The sequence below is a fragment of the Dasypus novemcinctus genome, chromosome 6 (genome assembly GCF_030445035.2).
Source record: "Dasypus novemcinctus isolate mDasNov1 chromosome 6, mDasNov1.1.hap2, whole genome shotgun sequence".
Lineage (NCBI taxonomy): Eukaryota > Metazoa > Chordata > Mammalia > Cingulata > Dasypodidae > Dasypus > Dasypus novemcinctus.
The window spans coordinates 67,861,758-67,880,356 of record NC_080678.1 but is presented as its reverse complement, the minus strand read 5'-3'; the positions used below and the strand labels follow the sequence as shown (position 1 = coordinate 67,880,356).

General features: G+C 39.4%; 1 protein-coding gene across 10 annotated transcripts in view; it reads left to right on the top strand.

Moving 5' to 3' along the window:
• The window catches only part of FAM13C (family with sequence similarity 13 member C), a 136,459-nt gene that overhangs the window by 107,940 nt on the left and 9,920 nt on the right, over positions 1 to 18,599 (top strand). For 6 of the 10 annotated variants that reach the window (XR_011649032.1, XR_011649031.1, XR_011649030.1 and 3 more), the window contains 6 exons: positions 226 to 436; positions 1,525 to 1,663; positions 6,407 to 6,488; positions 7,903 to 8,111; positions 16,246 to 16,341; positions 18,283 to 18,482. Coding sequence is in view for 7 of the 10 variants with exons in the window: in XM_071215801.1 (XP_071071902.1) it covers positions 226 to 436; positions 1,525 to 1,663; positions 6,407 to 6,488; positions 7,903 to 8,111; positions 16,246 to 16,341; positions 18,283 to 18,482 (937 nt within the window). In the remaining 3 variants the exon portion in view is untranslated. The remainder of the gene's footprint in view (positions 1 to 225; positions 437 to 1,524; positions 1,664 to 6,406; positions 6,489 to 7,902; positions 8,112 to 16,245; positions 16,342 to 18,282; positions 18,483 to 18,599) is intronic. The other 4 variants (XM_071215800.1, XM_058298881.2, XM_058298880.2 and 1 more) reach the window with 2 other exon arrangements.

Below are 18,599 nucleotides of genomic sequence, written 5' to 3'. Positions count from 1 at the left end.
CTCTTCATTATGAAATAAAATTGTGTTTCCTTTTTTATTAGTGGTCTTGTAATAGTTTCTACCCAGGTTCTGTGGGAATAAATTTGACACTGTTTTGAAAGCCTTTCACATCCCCAGAAGGAAGAGAGGCAAAAACTATTATAGTGAATCTTTATGGTCTTTATTTAGGAACATGACACAAACATGTCGCTTCTAAGTCTTGATGATTTATCTTGTTTTCCCCAGACCCTGTGCCAGTTCACAAAGATGGGCAGAGTGAAGCCAACAATGCACTGGAAGACCTGCAGTCTATGGGGACCAGCAGGCTGCTTTATCACATCACTGACGGAGACAACCCACTGCTGTCACCACGATGCTCCATCTTCAGCCAAAGCCAGAGGTTCAACTTGGACCCTGAATCAGCCCCTTCTCCACCCAGCTCTCAGCAGTTTATAATGTAAGAAAGCCTTGTTTCATTGTTATCGTCACTTCTTATGGTTTTCAAATACTACATTTATGAACTGCAGTGAAGTTCGTGTCTGAAATAGTGCAAACATGCCTACCAATACACTATAAAGACCTGGACAATAAATGACAGAATCAGTGCCATTTCTAGTTGGGAATGCTCTTTCAAGCCTTAACATCTCAGGAGGAAATAGTCATAAGATATAAACTACCCCAGGGTTTCACATGTTTAAGCATATTTGGTAAAATGACCAGAGTCCTTATAAGTATGTGTACCTGTGTATATTAGGAATACTGTTCTTGATGAGCTCACTCTTCTTTCCATCTCCAATAGTAGTTTCAATGGATGGATGTGGGAACTCTTAAGAATTGCCCACTTCAAGTTTTTCTTAGAATTTAGAGAAATGGTTTACTTACAAGGGCTGCACAAAAAGGTCAAATACCTGCCCTTTTATATTTGGAATTGATTCTAGACTGGAGTGGGGGAGGGGAGTTGTATTTTTTTTTTTTTAAGTCCCACAAATAGTTTTGATGAATAGCTAAAATTTAGAAATCACTTGGGTAAAAACATGCCCAAAGCATCCCGAGTTTCTTCCTAATAATTCATTTTGCTATTCATGAGTTTAACCCAACTGGGCAATTAATGCTCTTGAATGTGAAGTTGTGTGTCATGTGAGAACGTGTACACGTTTTCTGGAGAAAGTGCTCATTCATTTCATCGATTCTCAAAGGCTCCAGAAAGGTCACCATTCACCTAAATCTTCTTTGATAATGTTGGTAAGTAGGACTTATGCATCCTATTTAGGACCACACCTCAGCAGAACTCTTCTTGGTCCTAAGCTGGCCTCCTCCAGGTTTCGGTAAATGCATTTCTTGACCTTAATATTCTGACATCTGTACACTAAGTTTCCTGATGACACTGCTCATGATGGAGTTCTGTGATCAGGGGCCGCCATTAATGTGCAGATGCTACCACAGTACTTCTCTGATAGTTCAGGAGGCCGGGTTTGTAGACTAGCAGCCGAATTTACCAGAAGGCCACTGTTTTTGATGCTCTTTCCCTCTCCACAACCATCACAGGCCCCGAAGTTCTTCACGGAGCAGCTGCGGTGATGGCAAGGAGCCACAGACCATCACTCAACTCACCAAGCACATCCAGAGCCTCAAGCGGAAAATTCGGAAATTCGAAGAAAAATTTGAACAAGAGAAGAAGTACCGGGTAAGGACACTGTGGTTTGAAATAGCAGATTCTGTCAGAGGGGTGTGGGTTTTCCTGAGCCTCTGTCCTTTCTTTTCAGGTTCCCCTCTTTGCCATCTAACAGCATTGTTCCCCTGGGGCACCCTAGGTCCTGTTCGAAACTGAGTTCACTATCCTGGGTCTGTCTTGTTCTCAGATGCTGTCGGTTGGTCTTGTCTGAGGTGCTTCCTAGTAATGAAGGACAGTTCTTATTCCCAATCTTATTTGACTATCGAATTGCTCCCTCCTCCTGCCCCCAGGATTTATTAATCACTGGCATTGTAGGACTAAAATTTGGAAAACTTTTGAATTACCGTCTAATCTTTCCTTTAACCCTTTCCAATTTGCATTTTGATAAGAAACTATTGAGGACCTAAAGGGCAGAATCACTAATTGTGGAACAGCATGGAAGGAGAGACAGTTTTCTCTGACAGATAATCACTTACTGGTAGAAGAATGGGGACATCTCAAGAGACATCTTTCAGGCTACTCCTAAGAACAAACTTTGGTAAACCCCTTCCTGACAGTCACCAGTCTTTGTCCAGGTGCTACAGTGTTGCAAATTTGAACTTTTTTTTTCCATTTAAGAAGCAGTAGCATCATAGGTAAGTGTGCCAATGGCCAATCTTGGTTTTTATTGCTTTTCTCTAATGGTGACTATGACATAGAGAAAAACCATATCCATGTGAAATTTCATAGCGATATTAGGTCTTTGGCAGAGGGCCCAGAACAGCTTGTTGTTGGAATAAAAGAGAATGAGGAATAATCTCTTGTACATCTTGAAATATTTAAAGGCTTACTAAGCAGAAGGCAACTGAAAGGTCCCTCTGATCATGAGCTAAGTTCTGGGGAGTGGAGTGAGTAGGTAATACCTGCTTGCTTGTTCTTCCTGTCCTGTTTTTCCCACAGTGGCCTCAAATTCACTAAAAGAGGGCTGCTGAGTAACTTTTTGCTTTGCAAAACGGAAAACAAAAATCAGATTGGCTTTCAAGATATTCATATTCAGGGTACAGAAAATTCTCCTCTTAGCAATCAAGAAGTCACAGATGTTTATTGTCTTTATAGAGCAGGCAGGGGCCTTACATATTAGCTCAGGGACTTATTTTACAGATGAGGAAACTGAGGCCCAAAAAAGACTTGTGTCCTGCCTTGTATTCTTTCAGTCCAGGCTTGGTGAGATAGGTGAGGGATGAGTAAGTTTCTCAGTGGAAGAATAGAAATAAAATGTATAGGTATCCAGACTTTGACATCTCCTGCTATTCAGAGAGAAGCTGATTTCCCTGTTTCCAACTGGAGTGTCACTGGAAATTGTGGAGTAAAAACTAAGGACTCCATTCCCAGGGCCTGTTAAACTTTCCCTTACTTTCCCTTCTTTGAATCAGACTGACCTGCATTTGAATCCCAGCACAGCCACGTAGGAACTTAGTGACTTAGGACTTGTTCCTTTACCTTTCTGAGTCTCAAGTTTATCCCTGTGTACAATGGAGTTAAGGCTAGCAGTGATGTAAGTTGGTGAGTATTATGTGAGGTAGTGCGTGTACAGTGCTGGGCACAAAAGAAGTAAGTGCTCCTAAAAATTAACTTTTTAATCTGTTTGAGTGATTTTTGAACAGGCTATCTCACGGCCATCTCGGCCTTGTCAAAAAAAAGTGAAGCAAAATTATACTCAGCAATTCTCCAGCAGAATTTTCTACCTCAGCCACAGACCCTGTGACTATTTCTCCCAAATATGACAGCCACCTGGCAGCTGCCTGTTTTGGAAGAGAATTTCTCCTGGAACTTCCTGCATTTCCTGCTTGTGACCCGGCACAGAGACCCTAACCCACGAAAACACTCACAGAGGCAGAAGGTAGCCTCGAGCAGGGAGGGAAGAGGGGTTGCAGGGTCCCCACAGCCTCAGTGTGTGTCGAGGTCTTTGGTGTGATCAGAACCTTGCTGGCCCAGGAGACAGGGCTTCCCCTCACCCTTCTCGTCCAGGCGCCAGGCTGTAGTGAGAGGTCTGACGTGTCAGTGGGCTCGACTTGGCTGCGTGTGGAAGGCTTCCCTCCCTGGCAGCCCGACTGGGGAATTAAGAGCAACCACTGCTGATTTTTGAATCTGAGCTCCTGCTGGGCCTTTGTGCTCTTCTGATGCCGTTGTACAACACAATCTTCTCTCTGTTGGAGGGAACTGTATCCCACCCCTATCTGAAACAGTGCTTATGCCCTACAATTCATTTTACATTTGACTATTATTGTGCTCCTGGGCCTAGAAAAGGCTATTCCAATCAGATATCCACTTTTCATGGAGTCCGAGAATGTTAGAAGTGGGGGGGATCAATCAATCTTACTTCTTAGTTGATAACTGAGGAAACTGAGGCCCAGAGAGGGGAAGAGACTTTCCAAGAATCACACAGCAAAGAATTTATCTAGCCAAGAAAACTCAGGTTATTTTTATTTCCAATCCAGAAAACTTTCCAAGATGACTTTTGAGCCATCTTTGGCAAACCACAAATCTGGTTCATTGGTACCCCCTTATGTGGCTCAGGAGCCCCATTTTAACTGTACTGAGCATAAAACTTCTGCATATATGGCCAATGGGATCTATTAAGCCAGAATATTTCAGTTCAGAAGTTAAATGGCTTGAAGAGCCACAGCTTGTATATGAAAACTTTCCACGTGATGAAAGCGCCCATCCATGCAAGCTTGATTTAACTTCTTTTAAAAGCTCCCTTAAGGGTAGGGAAATAAAAAATTCGTTTCAGAAATTGATTTTGAGCTTTAAAATACATTGTCAGAAAATTCAACCTTAAATTTCTCCAAGTCCTATATGCAGTAGTGAGAGCGCATTTCTTTGGCACCCCCTGGCTGAGTCTTTGTGTGTATTTGTGTGTGCGCCATTATTTCAAAAGATGGCATTAACTGTGGAGCAGACCCAGAAAGCGCTGGGTAACATGATATGTCCTCAGATTGAGATGGAGAATTCTGTGAAGATTTTGAGAAATCAAATGTAAAACATTTGTCATATAAATAGACTGTTACCCAAGCCAAAGTATCATGTGATTAAGAAAAAGAAGTCGTTTCATGAATAACTTCACAATTGTAGACTATAAAAGCAGGTAGTAGGAGGTAGTACAGTGCATCCTTCTGGCGACCCACATGTGGAATCCGCTAAGTTGTTTCAGAAGTAGGGGTGCCCACACAGGTCTGTGGACCTGACACCAGGGCTCCCCATAGAAACCGTCTCCTGCCCAAGCTCACATAAGAGTTTTATATCACTGCAGAACTGACAGAAGCATGTCTGTTTCACATGTCATACCTGATCCCATGTACTTTGGATGAGCCTGTCCCACTAACAAGTACATTTTTCCCTTTGAACTTGAGAGGAATGTGTTCTCCATTTGCCTTTGTCTCCATCTTACCAGCCACTTACCAACCGTTGTTGCTATGTGAATGTCGTGGAGTCTTAAAGAAATACGGCAGAGCCCCTAGATTTAGAGTTCAGCCTGTTATATGTATGATCACTGCCATGTTGAAAACTGCTGTCTAGCCCCTGGTATATCCTCAGTTCAAGTAGCCATTAATCTCTGGCTTGCATAGAAGTAGCCAGGGTGGCATCAGCCTGTTTAAGAAGTTTCTTATTGATCGTGGCTGTGGCAGGGGTAGGAGGTATGCAAGTGTGCTTGGCTACCTTTCTTACCTATTTTCTCTTTTCTGTAGAATGTCTACTTTTATGTCTGAGAAGGAGAAATAAAGCAAATCTAGGTGAATTACTTGTACTGAAAATCATCTCCTTCTAAAATAAAAAATATATTATTGCCTATACAAGGTATAAGCTACTTGGTAGACATACATTTCCCTACATTTTGTCTCTCAGTAAAGACTTTCAGTAGTCCTATGAAGGATTAGAACTAACACTACTACTGCTCCCACTACAGCTAGTAATAGTAACAGCAGCAACAACTATTGTAATTCCAGCTAATGCTTCCATAATGTTTAGCAAGTGTCTGGAATTATTTTTAGGGCTTTATATGTATTGATTTGTCCCTCATGACAACTCTGTGAGGGAAATGCTATTAGTATTATAATTCTCATTTTATAGACAACACTGAGGCATAGCAAAGCTAAATAACACCCAAGATCATATATGTGATGAAGTTCATTTCAGTGCTAGCCCAGTAGGCTATTAAGTCGATTAATAGTGGGAGGAATAGAAACCTGGGTATTCCCTTGACAGTCTGACTCTGCAGGACTGTTGGCAGGTTTGGGAGATCCTGGGATCTCCTTTCTTCAGCTGGGATTTGACCTATAGAAGTGAACTCTTCCAGTTTGCTTGTCAGTATTCCCCAAGCAGATTGTGGTAATAGCCAATACGTGAGCCACAGTCAAGGGAGTAAGCTCTGGTTTGCCTCAGTGAGGTTGTCTGCACAGATGGAATACAGCCTGACACTAGGCTGTGGGGTGCAGGTGACCCATGAGGTGACAGAGTAAGACTGCAGAAGGCACCGGTAAGGTTAGGACTATGTGAAAATGCTGGGTGGTTAGGTCTAATTAGAAACAATGCCTGTGACAAGGGTGAAAGAGTGGAGGTGGTCAAGATGGTTGCTTTGTTTTCCAGAAGTTGCTTTCTCAGTTTTATATGCGCCTGTACTCTTTGTGCGACTCAGCTGTTTAAAAACTTGTTTTTCCTTTTCTTTTCTCTCTTTCCCTCCCTCCCTCCCACCCACATTTTTCCCTTCCCCCATAGCCTTCATATGGTGACAAGACTTCTAATCCTGAAGTCCTGAAATGGATGAATGATTTGGCTAAAGGTCGTAAACAGCTCAAAGGTAAATGACAGCCAAAGAGTTCTCTTCCCAGAAAGGAAGCAGTTAAAATGGTGCCTATGTGCTTTGGGGGGGCAGTTTTGATTCATTGCCACCTATAATCTCTTGAACTTTGTTTCCCTGCCTAGATGGGAGGCCCCATCTTGCAATAAAGGGTTCAGGGTCTCCTTCATAATGTTGGCTCCATTTTATAAATCTCCTTGCAGAGTCTGAGGAACTCCAACCTCCCTAGTAGGATGATTCACTTCCATGTGGAAGATTTCAGTATGTGGGGCATTTACTTCCCTGTCTTTTTGGATGCTTGGATGTTAGAAATACCTTGTTGTCCAAATACCCTGTTGTTCAGATGAGGAAACTTATGCCTAAGAGGAGGAAAGGGCATGAGCTTGGGTGGTGGTTGAGCCAGGTGTAAAATTTGGTTCTCCTGTCTCCAAATCCAGTGCCCTTCCCTCTGTATCTCTCATTAGAACTGAAGGTGTGAAGATTAATTAATGCTAAATTCCATTTTTTTAAAACTCCTATTATTTATCACTAAAATTAATTTTCTTCCTCTCTGCACACTCATATTTCAATTCTTAGAGAAATATTTCCAAATTTCAGAATGGAAATTAAAGGACTAGAAGGCAATTTTAATTCAGTGTCATTAAACTGTAATGATACAACAGGTTTATAAAATATGCAGTTTCTAAACTCCAAGCCAGAGTCTAACTAAAAAACAAACAAAATGAGCTATGTAATTGAGAAGAAATCAATATAAATGGCATCATTCAAATGAACAGTCCTCTAGTATATTCTGAAATGTAATTCCCTGGTAAGTCCCAGGTGGCTTTTAAAATTTTTTAATTATCTATGTTTATCTAAAGCCACATTGCAATAATGGTGCTTCTTGGATTTTTAAAGGCTGGCATTAGACAAAACTGAAATCTGTCAACTTGGTGCTAGTACTCCCTTCTCCCCTGCCCATCTCCTCATTTATCTCCTTAGGTATTGCATGTGAAATGCCTTTTAGAAGTATTTGCATTTCCAGAGGGGATGCCTGGATATACAACTTTAAAAACTCAAGCAAACAATTCTTTGAGTATAGAATTCCTGGTGCTACAATAAGTAGTAGGTAGAAACTTTAGGGCCAGGATGCTATTGGTCCTTCTTCTTCTCTGAAATCTAAGCCATTTGGTTACTCCCATACATGACCCTTCACCTCCATGGGATCTCAGCCTCTAGAGTCTGTGGTTTTTACACCTTATTGGAAGCTAATTCTGTGGGCCCTGGTTATTTGGTCTTGGGCCTGTGCATGCTATCATTAGCACTGTTTAGTTCCTCTGACTTGGTAGCAGGGGAGGGAATCCCTGAAAGGCTGTCTGCTCTTATCCGGGCCAGTGAGTCTTCCTTGCTCATGGTAACTTAGAGTTTTTCTCAGAACTAAAGCTGAAGCTGTCAGAAGAACAAGGGAGTAATCCCAAAGGCTCAACTAGAAACCTGTCCAGCGAGCAACCCACTGTCTTCAGAGAGAATGGGCAGTCAGAAGCTGCAGGTCCTGGACCAAGCTGCTCTGGAGAGACCACTGATGCCACAATGACATCCCTGAAGGAGAAGAGTGAGCAGCTTCCTCCCCAGGAGGATGCTAAGGTACTTCATGTTATCTTCATAAGGCCCCAACACTCACAAGAGGCCAGTGAAAGCATGGTTCTAATCAATTGTTGTCAGGATGCTTTGATACCACACAAACATTCAAAAGACTAGTTCTGGAATTTCAGTCAGCTGAGTCCTTGGTGGGCCACTGGCCACCAGATGATTCCAGGAGTGTTGCCATGCTGGAGGTTGTAGAGTTGCATGTTGATGGGAAGCAAATGGCAAAACCACTAGAGTATGTCATACCCCTTCCTTCCCCAACTTTTTCCACCAAAAGTTATCAAATGAAGCTAACTGCTACTAAATGAAGCATGTTGTCTAAAATGAGAAACCTCTACTTATAGTTCCATCTTCCTTTATGTTTTATCAAATAAATAAAGCCAAGAAGAGGAATAAGTGGTAAGGAAAGTGGTTTGTTATTTTATATCTGACTAGAGAGGTATGGTTTCTTGGGGTGTGTCAGGATGGAACTGAAGATTTCAGCTTTAATGTTTTATTTTTTGAAATCTCTCTGAGCCATCTGAGTAGAATTGTCAGTTACGCATTTGGATATATGAGTCTGGAGCTCTAAGACAAGATTTATTAAATTATATTTTACAAACCTGATTAACCCAAACTTACCTGCATATCTATACTTACATTTCCCTTTTGTCAGGGAACCTACTCTCTGTTCCTTCCTGCATCAACCCTAAGAAGAGTACGGTTGCCTTTCTTCCCTATCATAGTTTTATTATTATTATTATTTTTAAATTTATTTTTAAAGATACATAGACCACAAAAAATGTTACATTAAAAAAATACAAGAGGTTCCCATAAACCTCTCCCCCCCGACTCCTCCCACATCAACAACCCCTTTCATTGTTGTAGCACATTCATTGAATTTGGTGAATACATTTTGGAGCACTGCTGCACCGAATGGATTACAGTTTACATTGTAGTTTACACTGTCTCCAATACATTCAGTGGGTTATGGCAGGATATATGATGTCCAGCATCTGTCTCTGCAATATCATTTAGGGCAACTCCAAGTCCTGAAATGCCCCCACATCACATCTCTTCTTCCCTCTCCCTGCCCTCAGCAACTCCCATGGCCACTGTCTCCACATCAATGATACAATTTCTTCCATTGCTGGAGTCACAATAGTTCTAGAGTAGAATACCAGTAAGTCTACTCTAATTCATATTTTATTTTTCCATCCTGTGGACCCTGGGATCGAGAGGGGGCTTAGCTTATATGCTGTATGCCATGAAGCCTCCCACACTACACTTTAAACTTCCTGAGTGGAAGACTTGCTTGTTGCTCATGGTCACAGTGACTATACATGGTATGTATTGAATAGATGATGGATGCAGTGCAGACGAATGAACAACTATTTAACTTTGAAATGAAGTCTTGACAATGCTGCTTTGCCTCCTCTATTATACACTATCTAATCTTAATCATAAGGTGGCAATATGTGCCAAATCCTAAAATGCTCCTCCTTGTACTCCTGGACTTGTTGTTTACATTGGGTCCTGTGATCTGAAGGTAGAAATGAGACCTTGGCTACCTCTGTCTTTAGGAAATACCTTTAGATTCAAAAGCAACCAATGAATGTTAATATAGAGTAGATGATTGTCATCCACTTGGCCAAAATATCTCCTTCCTCCAAAGATTCTAGGCTTTTGTGTTAGCCAATGGATAACTGCTGTTTTTATATACTTAGGCACATCTGTGGGTTTTCCAGACTATAATGCTTCTGAGGACCTTTACTAAATTTTACAGTTACTTTGACCACAATCTCTAAAGACAACTTGGTGAATACCCAAGTTGTAATTCTATGTTCTGTTCAATTGATCACAGTAGTGAGGGGTGAGTTTGAATTGGTGTAGTAGGTTCAGAGCAGAACTCAGCATTTAAACTGGCTGTTTTCTAACCATGTACACTTAGCACATGAATTACTTTTCTGAGATTCAACTTTATCTCTAAAATACACTTAAAACCTACTTATGTAATTATTGTGACAATAAGGGAGATGCCTGGTTACTGGTGGGCAATCATTCATTTGCAAAAATATTTGAGTGCCTGCTATCTGCTGTGAACTAGGATAGATGTTGGTTATAAGCAATAAACAAGGTAGAGATGTGTAATGGGGGTCCCTGCCCTTGGGGGGCTCATGCTATTTCAGGAATTGGGATATAACAATAACTCAATAAAAATAATCATTACCAACTTTGATAAGTACTATGCGGGGAATTAAACAGCATGGGCATGGCTTACAGTTTAGATAGGGGGATAGGAAAGCCTAGGAGGTGACATTTAATGAAGAAGAATCAGCACGCAAAGAGAACAGGAAAGAACATTCTACACAATTGGAACTGTAAATGTGAACCCTTGGATCAAGGAGGAGCTTGTCACATACTTGGAATGTTCAGGTTTGTGTGCCAGAGTATAGAATGGCATGGAATGAAGCCAGAAAGATAGATCAGAGCCCATCGTGCAGGACATTTTCAACCTAATACAGAAAATATTAGGAAGCTGTTGAAAAAAAGTGACATGTTTTAAGAAAAAAGTGGCATGACCTGATTTACATTTAAAAGATTGGATTGCTCTGTGGAGAATCAATCAGAGGGGAACAAGGGAAACAAAATGGATGGCTTGGACTAGCGTAATGGCATTGGAGAGGGAAAGACGTGGACATTAAGTACATTTTGTAGGTAGACTCAACATGATGAAGCATTGGAAATAAGGAGATGAAGGAAAGGCAGAATCCAGGATGTAATAAGGCCATTTACTGAGATGGGGAAAACCCAGGAGGTCTGTTTTGAACATGTTAATTTTAAGGTCTTTGAGGAATAGAATGATGAACCATCCCAGTTTGCCCAGGACTTTCCTAGTTTTAGCACCACAAGGTCCATGTCTTGAGCAACCCCTCACTCCTGTGCAAACCTGGATGATCGTCACTCTACTGGGGCCTCTAAATGCATCAGTCAGATAGGCACATGAAAAAGAAAGTCTGGAGATCAGAGAAAAATGTCGGAGTTCTTTAGAATTGGCAATAAATGACAATTATTTCCACTATTTTAGATGAAGTTATCTGTCGAACTGTTTAATAAGTGTCAGAAGCCCCTTAAAATAAACCTAGTAACTCTGTAATAGGCTAAAATTCGGCCCTTTGAAAAGAGAACATCTGTAGTAGAACATGTAGGCCTCAGTATGTAAAGCTGCAGTATTGTTCCTGGGAGAACTTAACATAGCAAACCATACACGAGCCAGTAAGCTAGAAGGTGGGTCTTAAGGAGGAGTCCAGAGGCTATTGCAGAATCAAGGGGAGGATAAATCTTCAAAACAGCTAATATCATTCCTGGCTTCTCAGCAGAACCATCAGCATTTGAAATTCATCTCATTAGGTCCTGTTCCTTTAAGCTCCAACTGACAGGTGGCTTTCATCTAGGGTCTTTGCCTTATGGCTGAAAATGCCTTCAATATTAACATTTCCAAGATGAAGAATTATTTCTTTTTTAAAAATACCTTTATTATGAATCTTCCTTTCTGATTTTTTTGCATTTGGTGCTAGAGCCCATGGCATTGCCTTGTTAATTCAGATACTACTAATGAGCAATTTTCTTCCTCTTTATCTGTGGATGATTTTTGGAGATAATCACTTCCTGATCACACCAGGGCATCCGTTGTGCACTGGAAATGAGTCATCCCCTGTCTGTTTGCAGTGCCTATTTATGTCCTTTCCTTTAGCACATCCTGAATTGGTGCCTGCACTTATACCCATTTTATTGCCCTTCCCAAGAACTAATTGGGGTCACCTGCATAGTGAAAATTACCAAGTGGATGAGTAATGGCAGTTTCTTCCTCCACCAACTGCAAGTAATGATTCTTTCATGTTTTAAAAATCCAATAAAAATTTAAGAAATGATTAGTAGGTTGTCGATGGCTAGAGAGAAAAACTTAGCAGTAAAGGACACCAAAAGAAAGACTCATCAAATTCTTCTTTCTGCCTACTGATACTTCTTATTTTATTTAATGTTTTGAATAGATAATACTTTTTCACATATCTGGAAAGGAAACATAAAAAGTCTCACAGTAAAAAGGGTCCTTCCCACGCCATTTACCATCTCCAGCTCTGAGGTCTCTCATTCCCAAATAATTATTGTTATTAATGTCTATTGTGTCCTTCTAGAATTTCTTTATGTATAAAAAAGCAAGTCTCTAGTATATTCTTGGGTTAGACCTTTAGAAAAACTAACAGTACATACAGTTGTGTATACTTCTTTCCTTTGTATGTTTTGGAGAGCTTTTTACATCAAAACATAGAAAGCTAGCTTCTCATTCTTTTTTTTTCTTTTTTCTTTTTTTAATTTGTTCCTTGATACCACCATGACATTCCTGTTTACTAACAGGTAGCACTGATAGTAACCTTAGGTTCAACTATTTTGGTAGCTCAACTAATACTTGGTATGCCTGACTCTGCCAGGAATCTGTACATATAACTAACTAAAGCAATCTTCATCCTGCATATTAGGAAACCATGGTTCAGAGATTTACATAATTTTCCATGTTGAAATTAGCTGGCAAATTTTGAAGCTGGTTATCTGAACTCATGTCCTCTAGTTTCAAAACTAATACTAATCTACACTGCCCTGCTTATAAATTTGCTTTGTATGCTGATCTTCATTATTGACTTTCCATGTTGTTTGACCAACTAGTTAGTTCAAATAGTTAGACTTGTTCTACATATAGTATCTCCCTCAATAAGGGGTGGAGATACTTAGAAAAATCTTAGCCAAACTCAAGTGTTTAAAGAGTAATTTCCATCACTCACTCTGTAGAGAGAGTGTCAGTTTTACCTCTTTCCTTGAAAGAGAGCCTATTTATGGGATGATTACAGAGAATGATTTTATTTATAAATTTCAGTGGTTTATTGTACATTTCCTCTAGCTCACAAAGGACACTCTTGCATCTGTACCATCAACCACAATTTTCGTCCACCTCTTGGTTTACTGTGCTATTCAGGTCCTAGGTAATTCTCTAGCATTCTGTCAAGGGGCATTTACATCCCTAGACTACCATTTTCAGCCACATCTCCATTTATAAACTAGCTGTTACTCACTGTGTGTTACCATCCACTCTATACATTTCCACACTTTTACATTAAAGCTAATTAAAACTTCTCCATACATTAAACATCAGTAGTCCATCTCAATCTTCCTCTGATCTCCTTTAAGAATCCACCACCTACCACCAGGGCTTGAAGATATTTTCCTACAATTTCTTTTAGACGCTTTGGTTCTTGTTTTTCTATTTAGGTTTTTGATCCATTTTGAGTTAATATTTTGATAAAGGTGTGAGATAGGGGTCCTCTTCTTTTGGCTATGGATGTCCAGTTCTTTCAGCACCACTGTGAAAGAATACTTGGAGCATTGGCATGGAAAGGAAGTAGAACAGGTATGGTTTTAAAGACACTTAAGTTATGGCAGTTCTTTCCCCAGACAACTTTCTGACCATATTCCAGAGAGAAACCAACCTGGACTGGCAACTCAACAGTTCTGTGTCTTGGGGGCTATTATTCCAGACCTTAATGATTTGGATCACTTAATAGGGAGTTAGGAGTTTTGGTATTGCAAACTTGTTAAGGTCTCAACAAATCATATAAAATTGTGTTCTGTGGACAGTCCCCTCTTGTTCAACTTCCTCTTAGTTTTCCTCCTTCTGATGCCATAATAATGAAGGAGCAAAAAGTAAGGGGAATTATGTTTTGGGGATTTATTCCCTTAGATGTATCTTTAAGATCTGACAATCCATTCATACTCTGGATAGTGTTTGCTGTTTCAGATTATTCCACGTGGTCTTTGTTTCCTCTATTTGCATAACAAAAATCAGAAGTTAGATATATCTTGCACACCATGGATGACTACTTACATGCCACTAACACTGGGAAGAAGAAGGAAGTATTTCAGGAAACAGCCATTGAATTCCGAGGAGAAAACTGATTCTTAGCAGCAAGTCGCTGAAGAATAGCAAAGTCTGATATATTTCTGCCCTTTTGAGTTGGGGTATCTATCTAGTAGACCTTAGCTCTTGATTCAGTTTCCTTCATAAGGAGTGACTTTGCAGGCCCCCTCTAGCTTCTCTCCAGGGCCAGTGAGTAGAAGATGGTCCTGGTGCATAGTCCTACCACTAACCGTGCTCCCTTAGGCACTGCCTTCCTGTCAGTCTCATTTGAGGATGAACACTTGTGGAATTTGATTTTACACAATGTCTTTTCCTTAAGGCCATTGAACCTTTGTCTCTGTTTGGGGACTGCTTTGGGTAATGATTTTAAGATTGAAATCCTGGAATATTTAGAGAGAAAGACAAGTGTATTCATTGTACATATACCTTAATTTTCATCTAGCATCTATGGAAGATAATTTTCTATAATGGCATTCATTATTCTAACTTGCTTTTTGGTAACTCTTTTCTTTTCCTCTTTTAGGATTAAATTTAAATTTTTTAGAATCCAGTGAATATACAAAAAAATAAATTCACAAATAAAATTGCATCATAGAGAGGCCAATAATAGTTAAATGCAGCATTTTCTGAAGTGCTTCCAATAGAATATAAGTACCAATGAGATACTGCACATAAAACATTACTTCCATGTTTTCTTAACTTGCTAGATTGAGATTTTTTCCCCTATCACATATTAAGGCCCCATGGAGTACATTTTGATAGGGATTTTTTTTTCCTGGAAAAATGTGTCATGATTAAGAAAATGTTTAAGGAATGAATGTACTAACAAATGAAAGGTTGTTGAGATTACTTAATCAATACTTAGGAGTCTTCTACAGAAAGAGGTGATCTTTTTTTCTACTGAGGGGAAAAAAAAGATGTTGCAGCTTCTGGAATTTATATGAAGACTGTTAAAATTGGAATGCTTTTTGCATATAAACCTGGATTGATAGGTAGTGGGGATGATAATGTGTTGGGTATTATGAGAATTTAAAGAAATATGTGATGTGAAATCTGTCCTCAAAAGGCTGAAAGACAGAAAATAGTTAAGACCCAGATAATTACATATAAAAGTTCAGAGAAAAGGGAGATCAATAGGGACTAGCAGTGGTTCTCAACTGGGATAGGGGTAACATAGCAAAAGAATAACTGGTGTATATATATATATATATATACACGTATATATATATATATATACCCAAGCCATTTCCTTTTCTTACAGAGCCAGACTCTTGGACATGTGCACTTCGATAAAAGGTAGCATGATTATGCTATGTGCTATTTCTACTATACCCCTCTCACTACTTCCTGAGTGAGAACCATTGGACCACAGTGAATTGGGGAGGCTGTGAGTAGTAGGTATAAAGCACATTTGTGCAGAACACACAGTAGGGAGACAAGCAAACCAAGCAGAGTTTGGTCAGGATGGATGGATAGTGAAAAGCAGGGGGTGGGGAAGGTGGGCAGGGGAGAGAGAGGAAGCTATTTAAATTTTATGCACAATATGACCTGTTGGAAATAATGCTTAGAGCTGGGTCATACAGCAGAGGTATATAGAATGGCTCAGTGGGCCAAAATTATGGAAATTTTAGTGGGATAGAACCTTGTATCTCCAACCTACTTGTTGTATTTGTGGGAAATTGAGGATTCAGAAAATTTAAATATTTTGCCCGCAATTATCTTGTTTATCTCAGAGGTATCCAGTAAGCTAGTATATAATCTAAGCATGTAGTGAAGACGACCTTGGTCAAGGTAGGTGTTTATAGATATAATAATGAAAATTCAGATAAAATAGATGTTTCCAAAGAAATACCTATAGGTCTTGATCACCCATTGGTTTTTTGAGAATGAAGAAGCAATTAAAGAGGAGATTCCTTACTACTTAGGCATTGCAGACTCCTCAAGAAAACTTTAAAAACATCTGTTTAAACTTGGATCTATCCTTTGGGAAACTTTCTGAAAAGAAAATTGGCATGTGCTTTATATAGCGTCTTGTAAATGACTTTCCTTTTTCTAATTACTGTTGCATTCTAGTATTATAATCCTTTACTTAGATGCACAAGATATTTCTTTGCCTGCTAAAAATACTGATGTGTTTCGATGCTTGTCTGAGAAAGGAGCAATAATTAATCTCATGTTTTTCAGGTAACTAAGCAAGACAAGAACCTCATAAAGCCTCTTTACGACCGATACAGAATTATCAAGCAAATCTTGTCAACACCTTCCCTTATCCCAACAATTGTAAGTCAGGATGCCTGCATTAATTAGAAACCTGTCCTGGTACTTTGTACTAATGTTTAGTTAGGGAGGCAGCATTGTGAAAGTTATGAAGGAGCCATCTTGGCAGTTATGCTGCTAACAAGCCATGTATTATTTCACAAAGTTGAAATGTGGCCGCCTCTAACCCCAATAATGTATTTAACAGTGACTGAGAATTAAAAGTATTGTGAAATAGGAATATACAGCACTAATATTTTTGAAGTCAGTTTTTAAACAAAATTATTTATTGAAATAAATATAACATACATACAGAAAAGTGCCTAAATTGTAAACCTACAGCTCAACCAATTTTCCCTAAGTGAACTGATCCATAATTAGGACTCATAGCAAGAAACAGAACATTACCAGCACCCTAGAAACCCCCCTCAAACCTCTCTCACACTCCAAAGGTAATTGCTAGATTGACTTCTGACACCATAAATTAGTTTTGGACCATCAATTCCATCCATTACTACATACTTACAATTGATCTTATTAAACATACTACATACATCCAGCATCAGCTCCTCCTTCTTAGTCTCATTTTGCCTCCCACCAACCTACACTCCATAGTCCAACACCATCAGTCTACCCATTGCATTTAGTTCATATCAGTGAGACCTTTTGTGTCTGACTTATTTCACTCAGCATAATATTCTCAAGATTCCTCCATGTTGCATGTGTCTCCTTAATTCATTTCTTCTTACAGCTGAATGGTATTCTGCTGTGAACATTCTTGTACACATCTTCTAGTGCCAATATATTTTTATTAAAGAAAACTTCCCTTTCAACTTAAATCAGCTAGAATTAACTTTTGTTGCTTTTAGCTAAGAACTATGAAAATCATGATAGTTATTGCTAGAAATGTTTTAACATTTGGTTTCATGGTTGGGTGGGGAGAAGAGACAATGGATTTCAGTTTGGTGTTGTCTAAATGACAACCCAAGTAGACAAAACAAAGCCTTTCTATTCTGTGCATGTTGGTTAATTTTTCTTCTTTAATAAAAATCGACATTATGTTCTTTGAGATAATGCAACATGTTTTGGTACTATTTAGCTATCAATGTAGAATATTTGAGTAGATTTATTTCAACAGAAAATAGTGAGTTAGACTAAAAAAAAAGATTCACAGAAATATAGAACTATAAAAGCATCACAAATCCTACTCCATCAGTATTGAAACAGTCACTTGGTCAAGATATCAATATAAAAAGGATGAAATATTAACAAATATAAATTGAAGTATATTTGAGTATATTTATTAATATATGTCAGTATTTTAAAGGCATAAAGCACAATGATTCATAATCTTTGAAATTCCTTCATTAAGAAAGTATAATCAATCTAAAATGGAGTATGATTTTCAGATTTCCTTGCAAGAAAATCTTTTGGTTATGATTAGAATTATCAGAATAGGTTAAGGAGTAATTCTGCTTTGCTTTGGCCTTCATAGAATTCTTTCCCAAATTTGTCAATTTGCTAAGTATCCTTTGTATCTGAATATGGCCCACATCTGGGCCCGATTCAGGTTATTTCTGGATGACAAAAAGTTTCCATCTCATTCTAACCCATATCACTGGTATAAACCTGAGAACCAGAAGGTGCCAGTCAAAGGGAGGGATCACTTGGCAGTGTGGCCCAGAAATGGACCAGATCTTGAATGGCCATGCCTTCCTTGGCTCAACGTACATAGATAAACTTGTTGAACATTTTAGCCTAGCATGGATGCCTCTTTGCTCCTTAACTTCTATAGGTATTTTGATGTGACTAAGGAAGCATTACTCTTGGTTGCTTTCTGCCCAGTCCTCAGTAAGCATAGGAGATCATCTACTGCTTTTTAAGGTATCCCTTTTCCTGAATTTCCTTCCTCAAGAGGCACATAGCACTTTGTGACTTTCTGTATTTAATGCTGCCTGTGACAAGCAGGAGGAAGAGGACTCTGATGAAGACTATCCACAGGGAAGCCAACAGTCTTCTTTGCCTGATCCAGCATCTCACCTTCTCGTTGGTGACCACCTTACCTACTCCAATGAGACTGAACCTGTTAGGGCCCTGCTACCAGATGAAAAGAAAGAAGTCAAACAACCAGCCCTCTCCATGTCCAATTTACATGAGGCCACCATGTGAGTATGAACTGTAAATGTGAAGTCTCCTGGCTTCCTCTAGTCTGGGGTACCTTATGTGTGCATATGAAGTTCAGAAGAGATATTAGCCTCTCAAAAACAGTGCTGGCCACTAAA